At 49.0% G+C, this 18,016-nt stretch overlaps 1 protein-coding gene across 7 annotated transcripts in view; it reads left to right on the forward strand.

Moving 5' to 3' along the window:
• The window catches only part of LOC123763160 (large neutral amino acids transporter small subunit 1), a 118,225-nt gene that overhangs the window by 56,888 nt on the left and 43,321 nt on the right, over window positions 1-18,016 (forward strand). For all 7 annotated transcript variants that reach the window (XM_069303069.1, XM_069303068.1, XM_045750142.2 and 4 more), the window contains exons 2-3: window positions 392-517; window positions 5,961-6,054. In XM_069303069.1, the coding sequence (XP_069159170.1) occupies window positions 392-517; window positions 5,961-6,054 (220 nt within the window). The remainder of the gene's footprint in view (window positions 1-391; window positions 518-5,960; window positions 6,055-18,016) is intronic.

An 18,016-nucleotide genomic window follows, 5' to 3' on the forward strand; every position in this document is an offset into this window, starting at 1 on the left:
GCGCTCGATCTTCGTCCAAATCCCAACACTATATTTTCCCCTCCGTGATTATTCTGGCCTGTTTGTTATGACCGTGGTGATATGGGGAGATTTATGGCGCTGGAAAAACACCGTCTTGTTATTTTTCATGTTCAACGGATTAATGTGAACTGGAGTTGTATGTGTAGAAAACGCGGGATTAATAAACAGAAGAAAACGGTCCTGGCGTCGACGACTCCGAGGGGGGACTGGGAAATATGTAAAACTGTCACTTATAACTGTAGAAGCTCCTACATAAACCAATTCGATTTAGCTATAATCTCTTATCCACATAAACGAATGTATATTTTTCAAATGATGACATAATTATGTGGTTAATGGTCGAGTATTAATTGGAGTTTTGTGTTTACAGTGGTGCTGACGTTTGTCAACTGTTGGAACGTGAAGTGGGCGACGCGGGTCCAGGACATCTTCACCGGCGCCAAGCTCTTCGCCCTCGCTGTCATCATCATCACTGGCTTCGTCCAGCTGGGCAGAGGTAAGCCTCCACCTTCTACACGTAGTAACTTCTACTCCACAAGCCCGGCCTGGCCTCAGGCCTGGACTTGAGGCCAGGGTGGACTAGGAGAGTAGAACTCCCACAACCCACTCCAGGTGCAGGCGATGAGTCACAATAACGTGGCTAAAGTATGTTGACCAGACCACACACTAGAAGGTGAAGGGACGACGTTTCGGTCCGTCCTGGACCATTCTCACAATCGACTTGAGAATGGTCCAGGACGGACCGAAACGTCGTCGTCTCTTCACCTTCTAGTGTGTGGTCTGGTCAACCCCATCCAGGTATGGACGGATGGCTGTGTACGTCTGGTTGATGGGGTTCTGGGTGTTCTTCTACTCCCTACTCCCCAAGCCCGACCCGAGGCCAGGCTTGATTTGTGAGATAAAATAGCACCAATTCAGTTCTACTAGTCGAGCTGTCCTTGTTCATCCAGTCTATTCTATAGTATCTTATATGTACTTATCATGTCTCCTCTTTTGCTTCTCTCATCAAGGCCCGTGAGACAGAGTTCTCGTAACTTGTTCTCGATGATTATTACTCATAAGTCAGGCTTGCTTCAGACATCTGAACAGTCTCATATCTACTTTGGTGTTTCACGCATTCCATGCCGGTTCTACATACTATAAGCGAAGTCATGTTTTATTTAATGGATTCTATCGATTAAAGATCTTTGCACGTTGTCAAAGTCAGCAGTTGAATGGTGGTGGTGTTGTGCTGCAATAGTCCACCCTAGAGAGCACTAGTGTCTTAAAGTATCATCATCACTGGTCCTTGTGATGATGATACATAAACCTTGCATCCCTTGTTTGCAAGGATTTTTATTATCCAACCTGTCGTTAGTTTATACTTGTAACAGCTACTTTATTGTGTTCTTTAATAGTAAGGTCTTCCGACGGGATTATTCTAAAATCTTTTATATTATTTTATCGTTTAATAGTGTGACTTAACAGGGTTTTATGTAGTGTCCGTGCCAGGAGAGAGTTATCAGGGGAAAGCGCCAAGCCATTACGACTATATAGCACTGGAAAGGGGTCAGGATAAGGATTTGGGATGGGACGGGGGATGAAGGAACGTTGCCCAACCACTTGTGGACGGTCGGGGATTGAACGCCGACCTGCATGAAGCGAGACCGTCGCTCTACCGTCCAGCCCAAGTGGTTGGGCTCCGTGACAGGAGGACTTTGAGATACATATTGGTACATCACCATACAAGCTGCAGGCGATGAGTCACAATAACGTGGCTAAAGTATGTTGACCAGACCACACACTAGAAGTTGAAGGGACGACGACGTTTCGTCCCAATTCGTCCAGGACGGACCGAAACGTCGTCGTCCCTTCAACTTCTAGTGTGTGGTCTGGTCACCATACAAGCTGTCTTCCGTGGCGCCACTGTCCGTGCCGCCACGGAGCCTCGCTCTCCCTCGTGGCTTCTTTAAACTGCCACAAATGGTTGCTTCCCTTTTAATGGTGTGGTACACGACTCCTGAAGGGTTATCGTGACTCTGGCACGCAGACGATGCGTGCCATTGGCTGGAACGCGGGGTATGGGCCTCCTGATTGGCTCAGTAAGGACACCTCTTATTGGATAATACATCGAAGCGATTAGATGAAGTATAATTTGATTGGTTGATTTGTTAAAAGCTTTTATCCAGTAATATCAGCTACAAAGGGTATCGTGTATACTGTGAAATATCTAATATTATCTATATAGCTAATGTTCAGATCAATATTTATGGTCACAGCTAAGTCTTGCAGGAGATACGAGCAAAGTAGTAGTCAAACTACACAAATGTCAACTGTGTCCTGCAGTTACAGGCAGTAAATGTGTCAGCTGCACAAGGAAATCACACTTTCATGATATACTTATGACAAAATCCATTGGAGTAATGCGAAGGATTCGAACTCTCGACGTGGGTAGTCCCAGACCGTGCATTACTCCCATTATATATGTGTGGGTGACAGTGAGACCTGACGCCTGGTGTACTGCAGGAGATGACGGCTCCCAACCCGTGACCCGACCCGCCCGTCGGCGTGACCCGACCCTGCCACCAAGTTTCAGCCTGGTTGAAACTTGCAGGGGGTACCATAATTGTCAATATTGCAATATACCGTGGTTGACAATGTTGCAAGATACCATAGCTGACGCTATGGCAAGGTACTATGACACTTGCCACGTAGCATGAATGACACTATTGCAAGATGCAATTGTTGACACTGGCAAAGTAAGATACCTTGCGGTGGTTTGTGGTGATGAAGTGTGTCAAGTGAGCACCTACAGTCGTGTAAGGTGTTGGAGGCTACTGGTAAGGTGAGGCAGTTTGAGGACCCGTGCAAGGTGACTGCCAAATATCGGTCCGTCTAATTACCACAAGCTACCACAAGCTTCACAAAGCTTCCTGGCAATACGTTAGTAATGAATATATATGATATATTTACTCATTATAATGTTGGTACTGAATGTACAACACGAAAAAACATAATTTTAATCTGAAAAATTATCTTTATATAAAGAAATTAGACTAAAATAAAGACAGGTGACGCAAAATCAAGTCGGCGATCCAAGCGTCGGTTAGGTTAGGTTTGGTTAAGTTAGGTTAGGTTAGGTTAGGTCAGCCTAACCTAACATATCATATTTATTCATTACTAACGTATTGCCGTGAAGCTTGTGTAGCTTGTGGTAATTAGAGGGACCCGTCAACTATTGTCATGAAGGCTTGACCCTCGCCAGTATGCAGGGGCAACTTCTGCAAGCTGTGCAGCTTTAAATTGTCTGTAATGTCAATATATGCAGGCGAGGAGTCACAATAACGTGGCTGAAATATGCTGACCAGACCACACACTAGAAAGTGAAGGGACGACGATGTTTCGGTCCGTCCTGGACCATTCTCAAGTCGGTCAATGTATGTACCGAGAGATTGTATTCTCTACCCAAAACGTTAGATAACTCAATCAGCAGAAATGGCCCAGGACTTTCCAGCACAGTACAGGGAGCCGGTCGGCCGAGCGGACTACACGCTGGACTTGTGATCCTGTGGTCCTGGGTTCGATCCCAGGCGCCGGCGAGAAACAATGGGCAGAGTTTCTTTCACCCTATGCCCCTGTTACCTAGTAGTAAAATAGGTACCTGGGTGTTAGTCAGCTGTCACAGGCGGCTTTCTGGGGGTGGAGGCCTGGTCGAGGACCGGGCCGCGGGGACACTAAAAAGCCCCGAAATCATCTCAAGATAACAGTCTTTCTACACCTGAGAGGACAAATATGGGCCAGCTCTCACGCAAGAGAAAGAGTTCAAGAGAAAATGCAAAGTTGTTGATGGTAGCCTCTAGAGGGTACGTGATCAACCGGTCTGAGATCAGTACGAGCAGCGGTTCAGTAGTCTAGCTGATCCCCGGTCTAGACTGTGTCTGCCACACCCAATTAAGTGATCAGGAGGTGGAAACACTAGACCCTCTCTGTGGTCTGCGGTTCCTGTGGGGCGTGACCCGACCCTACCCGGTCCTCGGCTTGCCTCACCCTCGGTTCCTGTGACCCCGCCGGTTCGCGTGACCGCCTCGCGTTGACCGCCGGTTCGCGTGACCGCCTAGCGTTGACCGCCAGCTCGCGTGACCGCCTTTTATGTTGGGGTCATGCGATCCATATGTGGCTGGCCGAGTCGCATGTGGTGTACACACGCACTGGTGTTGTGAGAGTGGTGGGCGGGTGTTGCGTGAGGCGGCCAGCGGCCTGGTGTACTCCACCCAGACACTTCTCACCCTCTATATTCCTTACATTATACCCTTCGTGCCAAACAAAAGAATGACTGCGCATGTTTTTCTGATCCTCGTGCAGGGATCAGAGTTTGTGGTAGTTAGTGATGTCTGCATGCGGCTCTCTGGTCCTCATTTATGGTGGAATTATGCGTTGTGGGGCTTGGGTTCCACTGAGTAAATGCAACAAGCTCTTGGGCCACCAGCTGTGGGCGTGGGGGGCGACTTGGCTTGGTCTAGTGCCTACAGCATTAGGTCAAATATTTAGATAGTGTTCCACGCCCTGATGGCTTGATATTGGTGTCTGATCTTCAGTAGTTGTATGATCAGGGCTTTAGTGAGCTCCTGAATTATCTGATCAATTGGTGGAAGGTAGTTTGTAGCTCTTCCAAGTGCCTTGTTTCGTACTGATTGTAGTTTTTACAGCTTGGGTTTCCTTAAGGTGTGTACTGGGTGTGGCAGACTCGCTACTAGAGCCTTGTAGCAGTGGAGCTCTGTGTTCGTGCCAAGAATACAAAGTCTTCCTGCATTCTCTAAGGTTCTTTGTGTTCTGTTAATTCTGTCATGTGTGAGTGTGAATTTTAATTCGTGTTCCACTAAAGTGGAATCCCGGTAGTGGCCCTTGCACAGTGTCTCTTGCATTGCTGAACAAATCCACAAGAGCCGTGACGAGGATTCGAACCCACGTCTGTGAGCATCCCAGACGCTGGTTGTCGAGGATCAGTGGCTGCTGCTGTGTTGTTGCAGTGTGTGTTACTTGCAACTTTTATCGCTGCCTGTTTTACATTGTTTTACAAAATTGTTCATGACATGGGTTGTAACATTTGTTGGTGGGCAGCGTCGTTGATTGTCCCAGGTACTGGACCATGTGACCAGTCAGTAGTGGTGTTGTGTTACCGGGGGCGGGGGGGGCAGTCCACGTGGTTTAGTAATCCCTTAGTTGTGCTTGCCAGGGTTGAGCTTTGGCTCTCTGGTCCAAAGCTCAACCTGTGTGGTGTACATGGTGTGAGGACTATGAGCCTACTCACTCACTCACTCACTCACTCACTCACTCACTCACTCACTCACTCACTCACTCACTCACTCACTCACTCACTCACTCACTCACTCACTCACCAACAAACAGTTTAAGAACCCCACACTCATTGCTTGTGCCTGTTCCTCCTCATCATACCTTCACGGGAGGAGCCAATGGAGGCAGTAAACACGAGGAAATACTCAGTTGCCTCTGAGGGAAGCAACAGCTTGGGTGATCCGCACAAGCTGTAGAACAAGCCGACACGCATGTCTCCTCCCTAACCTGAATTGTCGATGAGAAGATGAGAGACTTTGAGCTCTCCAGAGAGAGAGAGAGAGAGTGAGGTCAGGTGGACCTCACTCACTCTCTCTGGTGGGAAATTAGCTAGGTGGGTGTTGGTGTAAGGGAGATGACGTGAAGTATACACTACATTCAGTGAAGAGTAGGCCTGGAGGTGTTATAAACATGAGGCTATTCAGGTTTACATGTTCCGACCATCTCACAAGGAGTTTTTCAAAATATTAAAACTCTGTTCTCTAAATGGGCCTTTAGACCTTACTTGTCCTCTAAATGTGGAGCTGGACCTTACTTGTCCTCATGGAGCTTGACCTTGAGGTGTGTGAGATAGTGGATGTGACTAAGCCGAGGTGTCTCCCCCGCAGGTCAGACGCAGTACTTCACCTTCGACAATACTGAGCCAGACATCACCAAGATCGCCCTCTCCTTCTACTCCGGCCTCTTCGCTTACAACGGCTGGTAAGTGTCCCTCCGAGTGTGTGTGTGTGTGTGTGTGTGTGTGTATGAGAGCTTGGAAGCCCCTTGAACTCCATCTAGGTCCAAACCCCATATTGTTCGGTCCGTCTAATTACCACACGCTACCACAAGCTACACAAGCTTAACAAAGCTTCCTGGCAATACGTTAGTAATGAATAAATATGATATATTTACTCATTATAATGTTGGTGCTGAATGTACAACACGAAAAAACATAATTTTAATCTGAAAAAGTATCTTTTTATAAAGAAATTAGACGAAAATAAAAAGCTGGTGACGCCAAATCAAGTCAACGATCCAAGCTTCGGTTAGGTTAGGTTAGGTTTTTTTTTTTTTTTTTTTTTTTTTTTTTTTTTTTTTTGAGATATATACAAGAGTTGTTACATTCATGTAGAGCCACTAGTACGCGTAGCGTTTCGGGCAGGTCCCTGGAATACGATCCCCTGCCGCGAAGAATCGTTTTTTCAACCAAGTACACATTTTACTGTTGCGTTAAACAGAGGCTACAGTTAAGGAATTGCGCCCAGTAAATCCTCCCCGGCCAGGATACGAACCCATGACATAGCGCTCGCGGAACGCCAGGCGAGTGTCTTACCACTACACCACGGAGACTGTCGAGTTTACAGGTTAACCTACACAGGTTAGGATAGGTTAGGTTAGGTCAGCCTAACTTAATATATCATATTTATTCATTACTAACGTATTGCCAGGAAGCTTTCTGAAGTTTGTGTAGTTTGTGGTAGCTTGTGGTAATTAGACGGACCCCATATTGTTTACCAATTTAAAACTAGGTCTGGGTATTAGCACTAGCTTATGGGGACCAGGTACCCTCGTATTTCTGGGTCTCTGAGTTAGAGACCATTGTTTGTCATGTATAAATACTATTAAAAGATTCCCCTGCTTTGCACTCGCTAGATAACGTAAGTTTAAGTGCTGGTTAATGTTAATCTTCTTGTCTGATGAGCTGTTCACTTGAGACAGTTAAGTCCCAACTGTGTCTGGGTGCAAGTGACAGGATGAACAACCCAGCGGGTTTTCTTCCTATTGGGGAGTGTTGTACATGATGTTATGGCGATGTTTGTGTCAGACTGCGAGAAGCAAGTAACAACAGTCTGAATGATCACACCATCAGACAGGAAGCCTGGTGAGAGACTGGACGTAGGGGGGCACCGACCCCCTCCCCCCCACCTTACGGGAACTACCAAAAAGCTTCCCATTGTGACAACGCCCACTCTCCTCTTACCCCCATCACCCGTCTCCACCACCCCCCATCACCCGTCTCCACCACCCCCATCACCACCCCCCATCACCCGTCTCCACCACCCCCCATCACCCGTCTACACCACCCCCCATCACCCGTCTACACCACCCCCCATCACCAGTCTCCACTACCCCCCATCACCCGTCTACACCACCCCCCATCACCCGTCTACACCACCCCCCATCACCCGTCTCCACCACCCCCCATCACCCGTCTCCACCACCACCCCCCATCACCCGTCTACACCACCCCCCATCACCCGTCTACACCACCCCCTATCACCCGTCTCCACCACCACCCCCCATCACCCGTCTCCACCACCACCCCCCATCACCCGTCTACACCACCACCCATCACCCGTCTACACCACCCCCCATCACCCGTCTACACCACCCCCCATCACCCGTCTACACCACCCCCCATCACCCGTCTCCACCACCCCCCATCACCCGTCTCCACCACCCCCCATCACCCGTCTCCACCACCCCCCATCACCCGTCTCCACCACCCCCCATCACCCGTCTCCACCACCATCCCCCATCACCCGTCTACACCACCACCCATCACCCGTCTCCACCACCCCCCATCACCCGTCTCCACCACCACCCCCATCACCCGTCTACACCACCCTCCATCACCCGTCTCCACCACCCCTTATCACCCGTCTACACCACCCCCCATCACCCGTCTCCACCACCCCCCATCACCCGTCTCCACCACCACCCCCATCACCCGTCTACACCACCCCCCATCACCCGTCTCCACCACCCCCCATCACCCGTCTCCACCACCACCCCCCATCACCCGTCTACACCACCCCCCATCACCCGTCTACACCACCCCCCATCACCCGTCTCCACCACCACCCCCCATCACCCGTCTCCACCACCACCCCCCATCACCCGTCTCCACCACCACCCCCCATCACCCGTCTACACCACCCCCCATCACCCGTCTCCACCACCCCCCATCACCTGTCTACACCACCCCCCATCACCCGTCTACACCACCCCCCATCACCCGTCTCCACCACCACCCCCCATCACCCGTCTCCACCACCACCCCCCATCACCCGTCTCCACCACCACCCCCCATCACCCGTCTCCACCACCACCCCCCATCACCCGTCTCCACCACCCCCCATCACCTGTCTACACCACCCCCCATCACCCGTCTACACCACCCCCCATCACCCGTCTCCACCACCACCCCCCATCACCCGTCTCCACCACCACCCCCCATCACCCGTCTCCACCACCACCCCCCATCACCCGTCTACACCACCCCCCATCACCCGTCTCCACCACCACCCCCCATCACCCGTCTCCACCACCACCCCCCATCACCCGTCTCCACCACCACCCCCCATCACCCGTCTACACCACCCCCCATCACCCGTCTACACCACCCCCCATCACCTGTCTACACCCCCCCATGTTCACCCACCCCATAATCCTATTTGAGAACCAATAATCAATTTCGTGGCTTGTGATGATTGGATCCTGAGCCAACATAGACTTCTCCATCCCTCCCAACTCTCGCATTCCTCTTCTTTACGAACTTTAAATTGCTGCTTGAATAGCTTACCTCAAGGACCATCTTTAATGACCAAATCACATAGAAAATTAAGTTAGGACAAACACAGTAAGCCCCCCCCCCTCCCCCTCCCACCAGAACCACAGGTGTTACAAGTGGATGAAGGGACACAACAAAGGGGATATTAATAGGGTATTAAAAGTATCAACACAAGACAGAACACGAAACGATGGGTATAAATTGGATAAATTTAGATTTAGGAAAGACTTGGGTAAATACTGGTTCGGTAACAGGGTTGTTGATTTGTGGAACCAATTACCGCGTAATGTGGTGGAGGTGGGGTCCCTCGATTGTTTCAAGCGCGGGTTGGACAAGTATATGAGTGGGATTGGGTGGTTATAGATATCTTTATCTTTATATGTTCTTTATATGATGAACCGTGCCAGCTCTCTTGATTTGTCTTCATCTGCTCTTATATTTAACTGCATCTGTGACATCTTTTTGTTATTGATTCAAATAATTGAATCAATTATTTGATTCAAGTATCTGTGTTTATTTGTCAACATACACAACATAAACATCAGAGGTCCACGGTTGTTCAACGTCCTCCCAGCGAGCATAAGAAATATTGCCGGAACAACCGTGGACATTTTCAAGAGGAAACTAGATTTATTCCTCCAAGGAGTGCCGGACCAACCGGGCTGTGGTGGGTATGTGGGCCTGCGGGCCGCTCCAAGCAACAGCCTGGTGGACCAAACTCTCACAAGTCAAGCCTGGCCTCGGGCCGGGCTTGAGGAGTAGAACAACTCCCAGAACCCCATCAACCAGGTATACTTTACGTAACAATAGAACCGTTACATTGGCTGAATTAACAAAGTATGTATTAATTTATATCAACCCAAACTATTTAAAGCACTCGTAAAAAAAACAAATGGGCAAAGTTTCTTTCACCCTAAATGCCCCTGTTACCTAGCAGTTAATAGGTACCTGGGAGTTAGTCAGCTGTCACGGGCTGCTTCCTGGGGGTGGAGGCCTGGTCGAGGGCCGGGCCGCGGGGACACTAAAGCCCCGAAATCATCTCAAGATAACCTCTCAAGATAACGGCCCTTGTGAATTTGTTCATTTGATGCATCACGCTATTGTGATATCTGTGTGTAACAATGTTCGTACCTCTGAAACTCACACAAAGGTCTACAGTAACAGTGATACACTCGAGTGATATCTTGGTTATCTTGAGATGATTTCGGGGCTTTTTTTAGTGTCCCCGCGGCCCGGTCCTCGACCAGGCCTACACCCCCAGGAAGCAGCCCGTGACAGCTGACTAACTCCCAGGTACCTATTTTACTGCTAGGTAACAGGGGCATAGGGTGAAAGAAACTCTGCCCATTGTTTCTCGCCGGCGCCTGGGATCGAACCCAGGACCACAGGATCACAAGTCCAGTGTGCTGTCCGCTCGGCCCTCCGGCTCCCGATTGTCTAGAATACAATCGTTTCAGATGTGACAGGAAACACAGGCTACAGGGTGGGGTCAGCCTGTACCTCACACACACAGGCTACAGGGTGGGGTCAGCCTGTACCTCACACACACAGGCTACAGGGTGGGGTCAGCCTGTACCTCACACACACAGGCTACAGGGTGGGGTCAGCCTGTACCTCACACACACAGGCTACAGGGTGGGGTCAGCCTGTACCTCACACACAAACACAGGCTACAGGGTGGGGTCAGCCTGTACCTCACACACAAACACAGGCTACAGGGTGGGGTCAGCCTGTACCTCACACACACACAGGCTACAGGGTGGGGTCAGCCTGTACCTCACACACAAACACAGGCTACAGGGTGGGGTCAGCCTGTACCTCACACACAAACACAGGCTACAGGGTGGGGTCAGCCTGTACCTCACACACAAACACAGGCTACAGGGTGGGGTCAGCCTGTACCTCACACACACTCGTCTACACTGAGCCGCTAAACACCACACACAATATGGTGAGAACTACTTAAACTAGACATTATAAATGTAGTAGACTCGGTCCTCGGCAGTTTACAGACCAACTCATGAAAATATAATTTTGCTTGGAAACCACCATAACCCTGGCTCCAAACATGTGTAATGACACACACAGATCACACTAACGTGATGCATCAAATGAACAAATCCACAAGGGCAGTGACGAGGATTCGAACCTGCGTCTGGGAGCATCCCAGAGGCAGGTTCGAATCCTTGTCATTGCCCTTGTGGATTTGTTCATGTGTAATGTTTTCAATTGCCCTGAAGAGCGAGTTTATTGAGCAGCGTCACTCATCTTGTGGATGGACACACCGCCATAGCATCATGTACAACACTCCCCAATAGGAAGAAAACCCGCTGTGTTGTCGTTTATCCTGTCACTTGTACCCAGAGACAGCTGGGACTTGCTTAACTCTCTCAAGTAAACAGTTTATCAAACAAGGGATTAATATCCACCAACCCCAAATTCAGTTTACCTCGCGGGGTACAAAGTGAAGATACATTTTAAGAACAGCAGCCATGTTTAACAAAAAGTTCTTTCATAACTCACTGAGGTTCATTACATTGTACATATTTCTAATGTCTCTTAGATGGTCTCAGTCTCTCGAGTACTGGTCAATGCCGAATTCGACAAAGAATTTGAACATGAGAATAGCTCAGTAACAAGGCAAGAGATACGCCAAGGCCAGTAGACATAGCCTTGTCTCACTGTCCCTTAGACTGTTAGGTAGGTAGTGGTAGGGAAGCACTGGTAGGTAAGTAGTGGCTGGTGGAAAAGGAAGGCATCTCTGGGAATTCTAAGAAGCTCTTAAAGCCAGAAGCAGACCTCGTCTCCTCCCTCACTCCCCCTCCTTACTCTCTCTCAACCCCCATGCTCTCAACCCTTTCCTTTTCCCATCATTTCCCTCCTTTAGCATTCTCCTTTCCCAACTGTCTCCCCCCCCCCCCCGTCATCCGTTAGCTCCAGCTCTTGGTCTGCCACGCACGGCTTCCTCACGCCCCACTCATAACATTCTCACTCACACACACATCGGGTTACATTACATATTAGCACATCATGGCTCAGTGGTTTAAGGCATGTGCTTGGGAGAACTAGTGGTGCAGGTTCGAAGTCTCTGATGGTTTTAATTTTGTGTGTAACATTGTGTTACATTGTGTTACATTGTGTTACATCGTTGTTGTCCACTGACAATGGTGTGTCACGTGTGTGTGTGTGTGCCCACACTTCACAAACTGATAATGTCCTCGTTCTGTATATTATAACCCGCAAAATATTCGAGTTCGTGGCGATACAAGAGTGATACTTCGGGCAGCGTTACTTGATGCTACTGCTGCTGCTCCGTCATGACGTAGCTCCTGGGCCCCGGATAACATGTGTCTGGCTGTCGTAACTGCCGGAGTGAGAATGGTTTCTTGCTGCTCAAAGCTTTAGCTAGCTGCTTGCTGGCCCTAAAGGAACCTCAGTCGAAGCGTAGCACCAACGTCTTCCTGTCCTCAGACTGGTTCTGTCCCAGACTCCCCGTGACGGGGTAGTAGTAGGCATCCACCAGTCTCAGGAGACTATGGAGTTGGGCTCTGGTGTTCGGTCTGGAGTGGCCTCTCCAGGGCGCAAAGCCAGGATAGGTTGATACGTAGAAGCTGTTACCTATGCAGCAGGTCCCCCCCCTCTCCACAACGTCGAAAGTCTGCAATGAAAAGGCAAACACCAATACGATACTAAGGTAAGGTAAAGGTAAGGATATCCTTACCTTGAGGTTCCTTACCTTGAATGTCACTCAAAGAATCACTCAGTAGTTCCCGGTATTTGTGGCAGGTATGAATACTGAGGTCAGGAGGCGACTCTTCCTGCTCAATCACCTCACTTTGTACCATACACTCCACCCAAGATGTATAGGCTATGTATAACCTATGAATAAGCTATGTATAAGGTATGTAGCGTGGCTCACAGTAGGCTGGCCCCTCACACTACAGCTGGACGCCAAGTGAGAACAGTTCTCCCGGGCTCTCACACTTGATGGCACTCGCTGAACTGATACTGTTTGTTCTCGCCTCCCTTAAGTGTATACGTCACTTACATCGTGCATGGACTCTACTTAATACCCACCTTCACATGGACCACTAAGAAGTGTAGAAGACCACTAAGAAGTGTAGAAGACCACTAAGAAGTGTAAAAGACCACTAAGAAGTGTAAAAGACCACTAAGAAGTGTAGAAGACCACTAAGAAGTGTAGAAGACCACTAAGAAGTGTAGAAGACCACTAAGAAGTGTAGAAGACCACTAAGAAGTGTAGAAGACCACTAAGAAGTGTAAAAGACCATTAAGAAGTGTAAAAGACCACTAAGAAGTGTAAAAGACCACTAAGAAGTGTAAAAGACCACTAAGAAGTGTAAAAGATCACTAAGAAGTGTAAAAGATCACTAAGAAGTGTAGAAGACCACTAAGAAGTGTAGAAGACCACTAAGACGTGTAGAAGACCACTAAGACGTGTAGAAGACCAGTAAGAAGTGTAAAAGATCACTAAGAAGTGGAGAAGACCACTAAGACGTGTAGAAGACCACTAAGAAGTGTAGAAGACCACTAAGAAGTGTAGAAGACCACTAAGAAGTGTAGAAGACCACTAAGAAGTGTAGAAGACCACTAAGAAGTGTAGAAGACCACTAAGAAGTGTAAAATACCATTAAGAAGTGGAGAAGACCACTAAGAAGTGTAAAAGACCACTAAGAAGTGTAAAAGACCACTAAGAAGTGTAAAAGACCACTAAGAAGTGTAAAAGACCACTAAGAAGTGGAGCAGACCACTAAGAAGTGGCGGGTCAGAGAGCGGGGGGGGGGGGGGGTGATGGTCAGACAGATTAAGATGTGGGTGGGATGGTAGTTATTATACATTCTCAGTAAGTGGTCCACTTGTATAGTGGTCCATGGTGGCCACCTCCCCCACTACTCACACACACACACACACAGGGCATCACGGCTGAGTGGACAGTGCTCGGGGGTCATAGTCATGATGGCCTGGGTTTGAATCCCGGCCGAGGCACGAACAAATGGGCAGTTTGTTTCACTCTGATGCCCCTGTTCGCCTAGAAGTAAATAGGTACCAGAGTGTTACAGTTGCTACGGGCTGCTTCCTGGGGATGTGTAACAAAAAAGACCGGGCCGCGGGGACGCTAAACCCCGAAATCATCTCCAAGATATCCTTCAAGATAACCACGGATCCTGCAGCCTCTCAGAGACACAAACCAGGGTTGTACACAATTCCACCATGATAACTTGAGCAGTTATCAAGCTCCTTCTGTAACTTCTTGCAGTCCTGCTCTATTTTTACATTCTTGAGGTTGTCATTGCTGCATGAGCTTTGCGTCATCTAGTAACATTGTCTTATGCGAACTCACTCTCTTGGGAGGTCGTTCACATAAATAAGGAACAGCTGTGTCCCAAGGAGTTAGCCTTGTGGGACCTCACTTGGTACAGTACTTCAGCTCGACACCACCTCTCTCCTTGTTACTCTACTTTGTCCTATAAGGAACAAAGTTTTCCCCTTACCCAGTTTAGTGCAGACGAGGAGTCACGATAATGTGGCTGAAATATGTTGACCAGACCACACACTAGAAAGTGAAGGGTACGACGACGTTTCGGTCCGTCTTGGACAATTCTCAAGTCCATTTTGAGAATGGTCCAGGACGGACCGAAACGTCGTCGTTCATCAGCCTTTCTTGGTGGACGGTGTCAAATTATTTTGTCAATCTATGAGAATATTCCACCCAGCCGGTCGGCCGAGCGAACAGCACGCTGGACTTGTGATTCTGTGGTCCCGAGAAACAATGGGCAGAGTTTCTTTCACCCTATACCCCTGTTACCTAGCAGTAAAATAGGTACCTGGGTGTTAGTCAGCTGTCACGGGCTGCTTCCTGGGGGTGGAGGCCTGGTCAAGGACCGGGCCGCGGGGACACTAAAAAAAAGCCCCGAAATCATCTCAAGATAACCTCAAGAAGAAGATAGACTTCAGTCACGTCTGTTTGGCAAGACTTTCCCTTTCTAAATATATGTTGCCATTGTGTTACAAAGTTACAAAGTTACAAAGTTACAAAGTTACAAAGTTACAAAGTTACAAAGTTACAAAGTTTGACCTTTCCAGATACTCCATCATTCTCAACCTGAAACTTGACCTTTCCAGATACTCCATCATTCTCAACCTGAAACTTGACCTTTCCAGATACTCCATCATTCTCAACCTGAAACTTGACCTTTCCAGATACTCCATCATTCTCAACCTGATACTTTCTCCAGCACTTTACACAGAATACTTGTTAATAACACTAGTCTGTAATTTAGTGCCTGTCTGTCCTCGTATTCTGAATATTGGGACTACCAATATTCAGCTACGTTTTGCCTTTTTCCTGAATTGTGGGAGGTTTTGTATCGAGCGTTTTATTAAAACATTTACATAATGGATAACACAGTACTTGTGCACCTTCCTTCAGTACCTATGGTGATATAAAGTCTGGTCCCATTGATTTTATCACATCTGGTTTATCCACTTTTCTTTGGCCGTGGCTACAGTATTATTCCATTGTTTCTTCAGCCTTTCATTTCTCAACTTTGGTCTGCACATTGTGGTTCTATTGTAAAGACCTTCGGAAACATTGTGTTCGTCACATATCTCATTTTTTCTCAACTTGAGTACATGGTCTCACTGTTGTGAGTACAGTGTTGTGTTGAGTGACTTGAGTACATGGTCTCGGTCGATAAAGGCAGCGCTTGGGATGATCTTGGACGTAGGTTCGAATCCTCGTCACGGCCCTTGTGGATCATCGTCTCACTGATTGATGATTGATGAAGATTAAGCCACCCAAAAGGTGGCACGGGCATGAATAGCCCGTAAGTGGTGGCCCTTTTGAGCCATTACCAGTATCAATAGATGATACTGGAGATCTGTGGAGGTGCGACTGCACCCTGCGTGACGGGAGATGTCTCCTGCGTCGTCTCACTGTTGCTTGTCTTATATGGCCATGGAACAGTCAGGGTTGGCCCTTAACTGTTGCTGCTATATCATATTCCAGTTGCCTCTCGGCTTCTCTTCTGATTTGGGCGTATTAATTGTTTTCTTTAGTCTCTTTTCATTGTCCTCTGCTCCTAGTTCTCTGTTTACTTCGCAGGTTATGTGGTTTCCTTAGCTTTCCTGGATTGGTTGTGAATCAGAGGTGAACTGTGCTCATCCACCTTGCTCATCCACCTTGCTCATCCAACTTGCTCATCCACCTTGTCCTTGTGTGGTATATGTACACTTATTTCATCAGGTCATTTTCTACCACCTAATTCCGTGTCTGCTTGCACGTCTGTGTATCTGTCTATAATTTCTGTGTGTGCCTCTCTAAGGGCCGGAGCCGTCCACCTCCATGATAGCAGGGGTTGGGAAGGATTTTTGCTGCATGGAAGGTTGGCTGAGTTTCCCGTGGGAGCTGATTGTGAGGCTATCTGCCCGACTGAGGAAATGGGGAGGGTGCTAGGTGTGGCTGGTTTCTTACCTAACTCTTCTTGCCTAACTCTTCTTGCCTAACTCTTCTTACCTAACTCTTCTTACCTAACTCTTCTTACCTATCAGGTTTCACCTAACAGCTCACACTGAGCATATATCCCATTTTTCCTGATAGTCCATTGTATTTTGACATATGATTTACCTAAGGGCAAGTACCCTCCTTCCCTTAACTCTCTGCCTCCCCACACCCCTCTTCCCCTCAAAGAGTACCCTCCCCTCTTCACTCTGCCCCTTCAGAAGGCGTCAATCTTCAAGACTCTCCGTGCAGAGTCATTTCATCTTGAACCTCCACAGTTGCCTCGGTATGGTGGCCCTCGTGCTCAAGGTCACCTATTATTGTGTGACCTTCGGCTGGGTCCAGGCCCTCCAGGAGCTGCCTCGAGGGTCACCAAAGGCTGCTTCGAGGACGACCGAAGGTGAAACGAGGCAGTCTGCCCCACAAACCCAACCAGGTACAATCCTGACCTATCCTCTACAATTCGTACCTATCCTCTAGTGCCTGACCCTCCTGGCTCTCATAGGAGCCTCCATACCAGTTTGAAAATAGTCCGGCAGATTTAATATTTTGTCATTGGAATTATTTGATCCGGAAAATCAATTTAATATCGAGTAAGAGAATTTGGTTTCAATTGTTTTGTTTCTGTAAACGAGGTGTAAACTTGTTCGTTCACTAAACTATTAATACAGTAGGCTGGGCTGGCTGTGATTGGTGTTTTTGGTTGGACGGTCAATGGTTGTTTCTGATTGGATGGTCATTGTCACTTTCTGATTGGGTTTGTCACTGGCAGTTTCGATTGCCCGTTTCTGATTGGACGGTCATCGGCATTTTCTGTCTGAACGGCCTCTCCCTCACTGTCGCCAGCTAGCGGGAGACAGGAGTAACGGCCTCTCCCTCACTGTCGCCAGCTAGCGGGAGACAGGAGTAACGGCCTCTCCCTCACTGTCGCCAGCTAGCGGGAGACAGGAGTAACGGCCTCTCCCTCGCTGTCGCCAGCTAGCGGGAGACAGGAGTAACGGCCTCTCCCTCACTGTCGCCAGCTAGCGGGAGACAGGAGTAACGGCCTCTCCCTCGCTGTCGCCAGCTAGCGGGAGACAGGAGTAACGGCCTCTCCCTCACTGTCGCCAGCTAGCGGGAGACAGGAGTAACGGCCTCTCCCTCGCTGTCGCCAGCTAGCGGGAGACAGGAGTAACGGCCTCTCCCTCACTGTCGCCAGCTAGCGGGAGACAGGAGTAACGGCCTCTCCCTCGCTGTCGCCAGCTAGCGGGAGACAGGAGTAACGGCCTCTCCCTCACTGTCGCCAGCTAGCGGGAGACAGGAGTAACGGCCTCTCCCTCGCTGTCGCCAGCTAGCGGGAGACAGGAGTAACGGCCTCTCCCTCACTGTCGCCAGCTAGCGGGAGACAGGAGTAACGGCCTCTCCCTCACTGTCGCCAGCTAGCGGGAGACAGGAGTAACGGCCTCTCCCTCACTGTCGCCAGCTAGCGGGAGACAGGAGTAACGGCCTCTCCCTCACTGTCGCCAGCTAGCGGGAGACAGGAGTAACGGCCTCTCCCTCACTGTCGCCAGCTAGCGGGAGACAGGAGTAACGGCCTCTCCCTCACT

This window comes from Procambarus clarkii, chromosome 49 (genome assembly GCF_040958095.1).
Source record: "Procambarus clarkii isolate CNS0578487 chromosome 49, FALCON_Pclarkii_2.0, whole genome shotgun sequence".
Taxonomy (NCBI): Eukaryota; Metazoa; Arthropoda; class Malacostraca; order Decapoda; family Cambaridae; genus Procambarus; species Procambarus clarkii.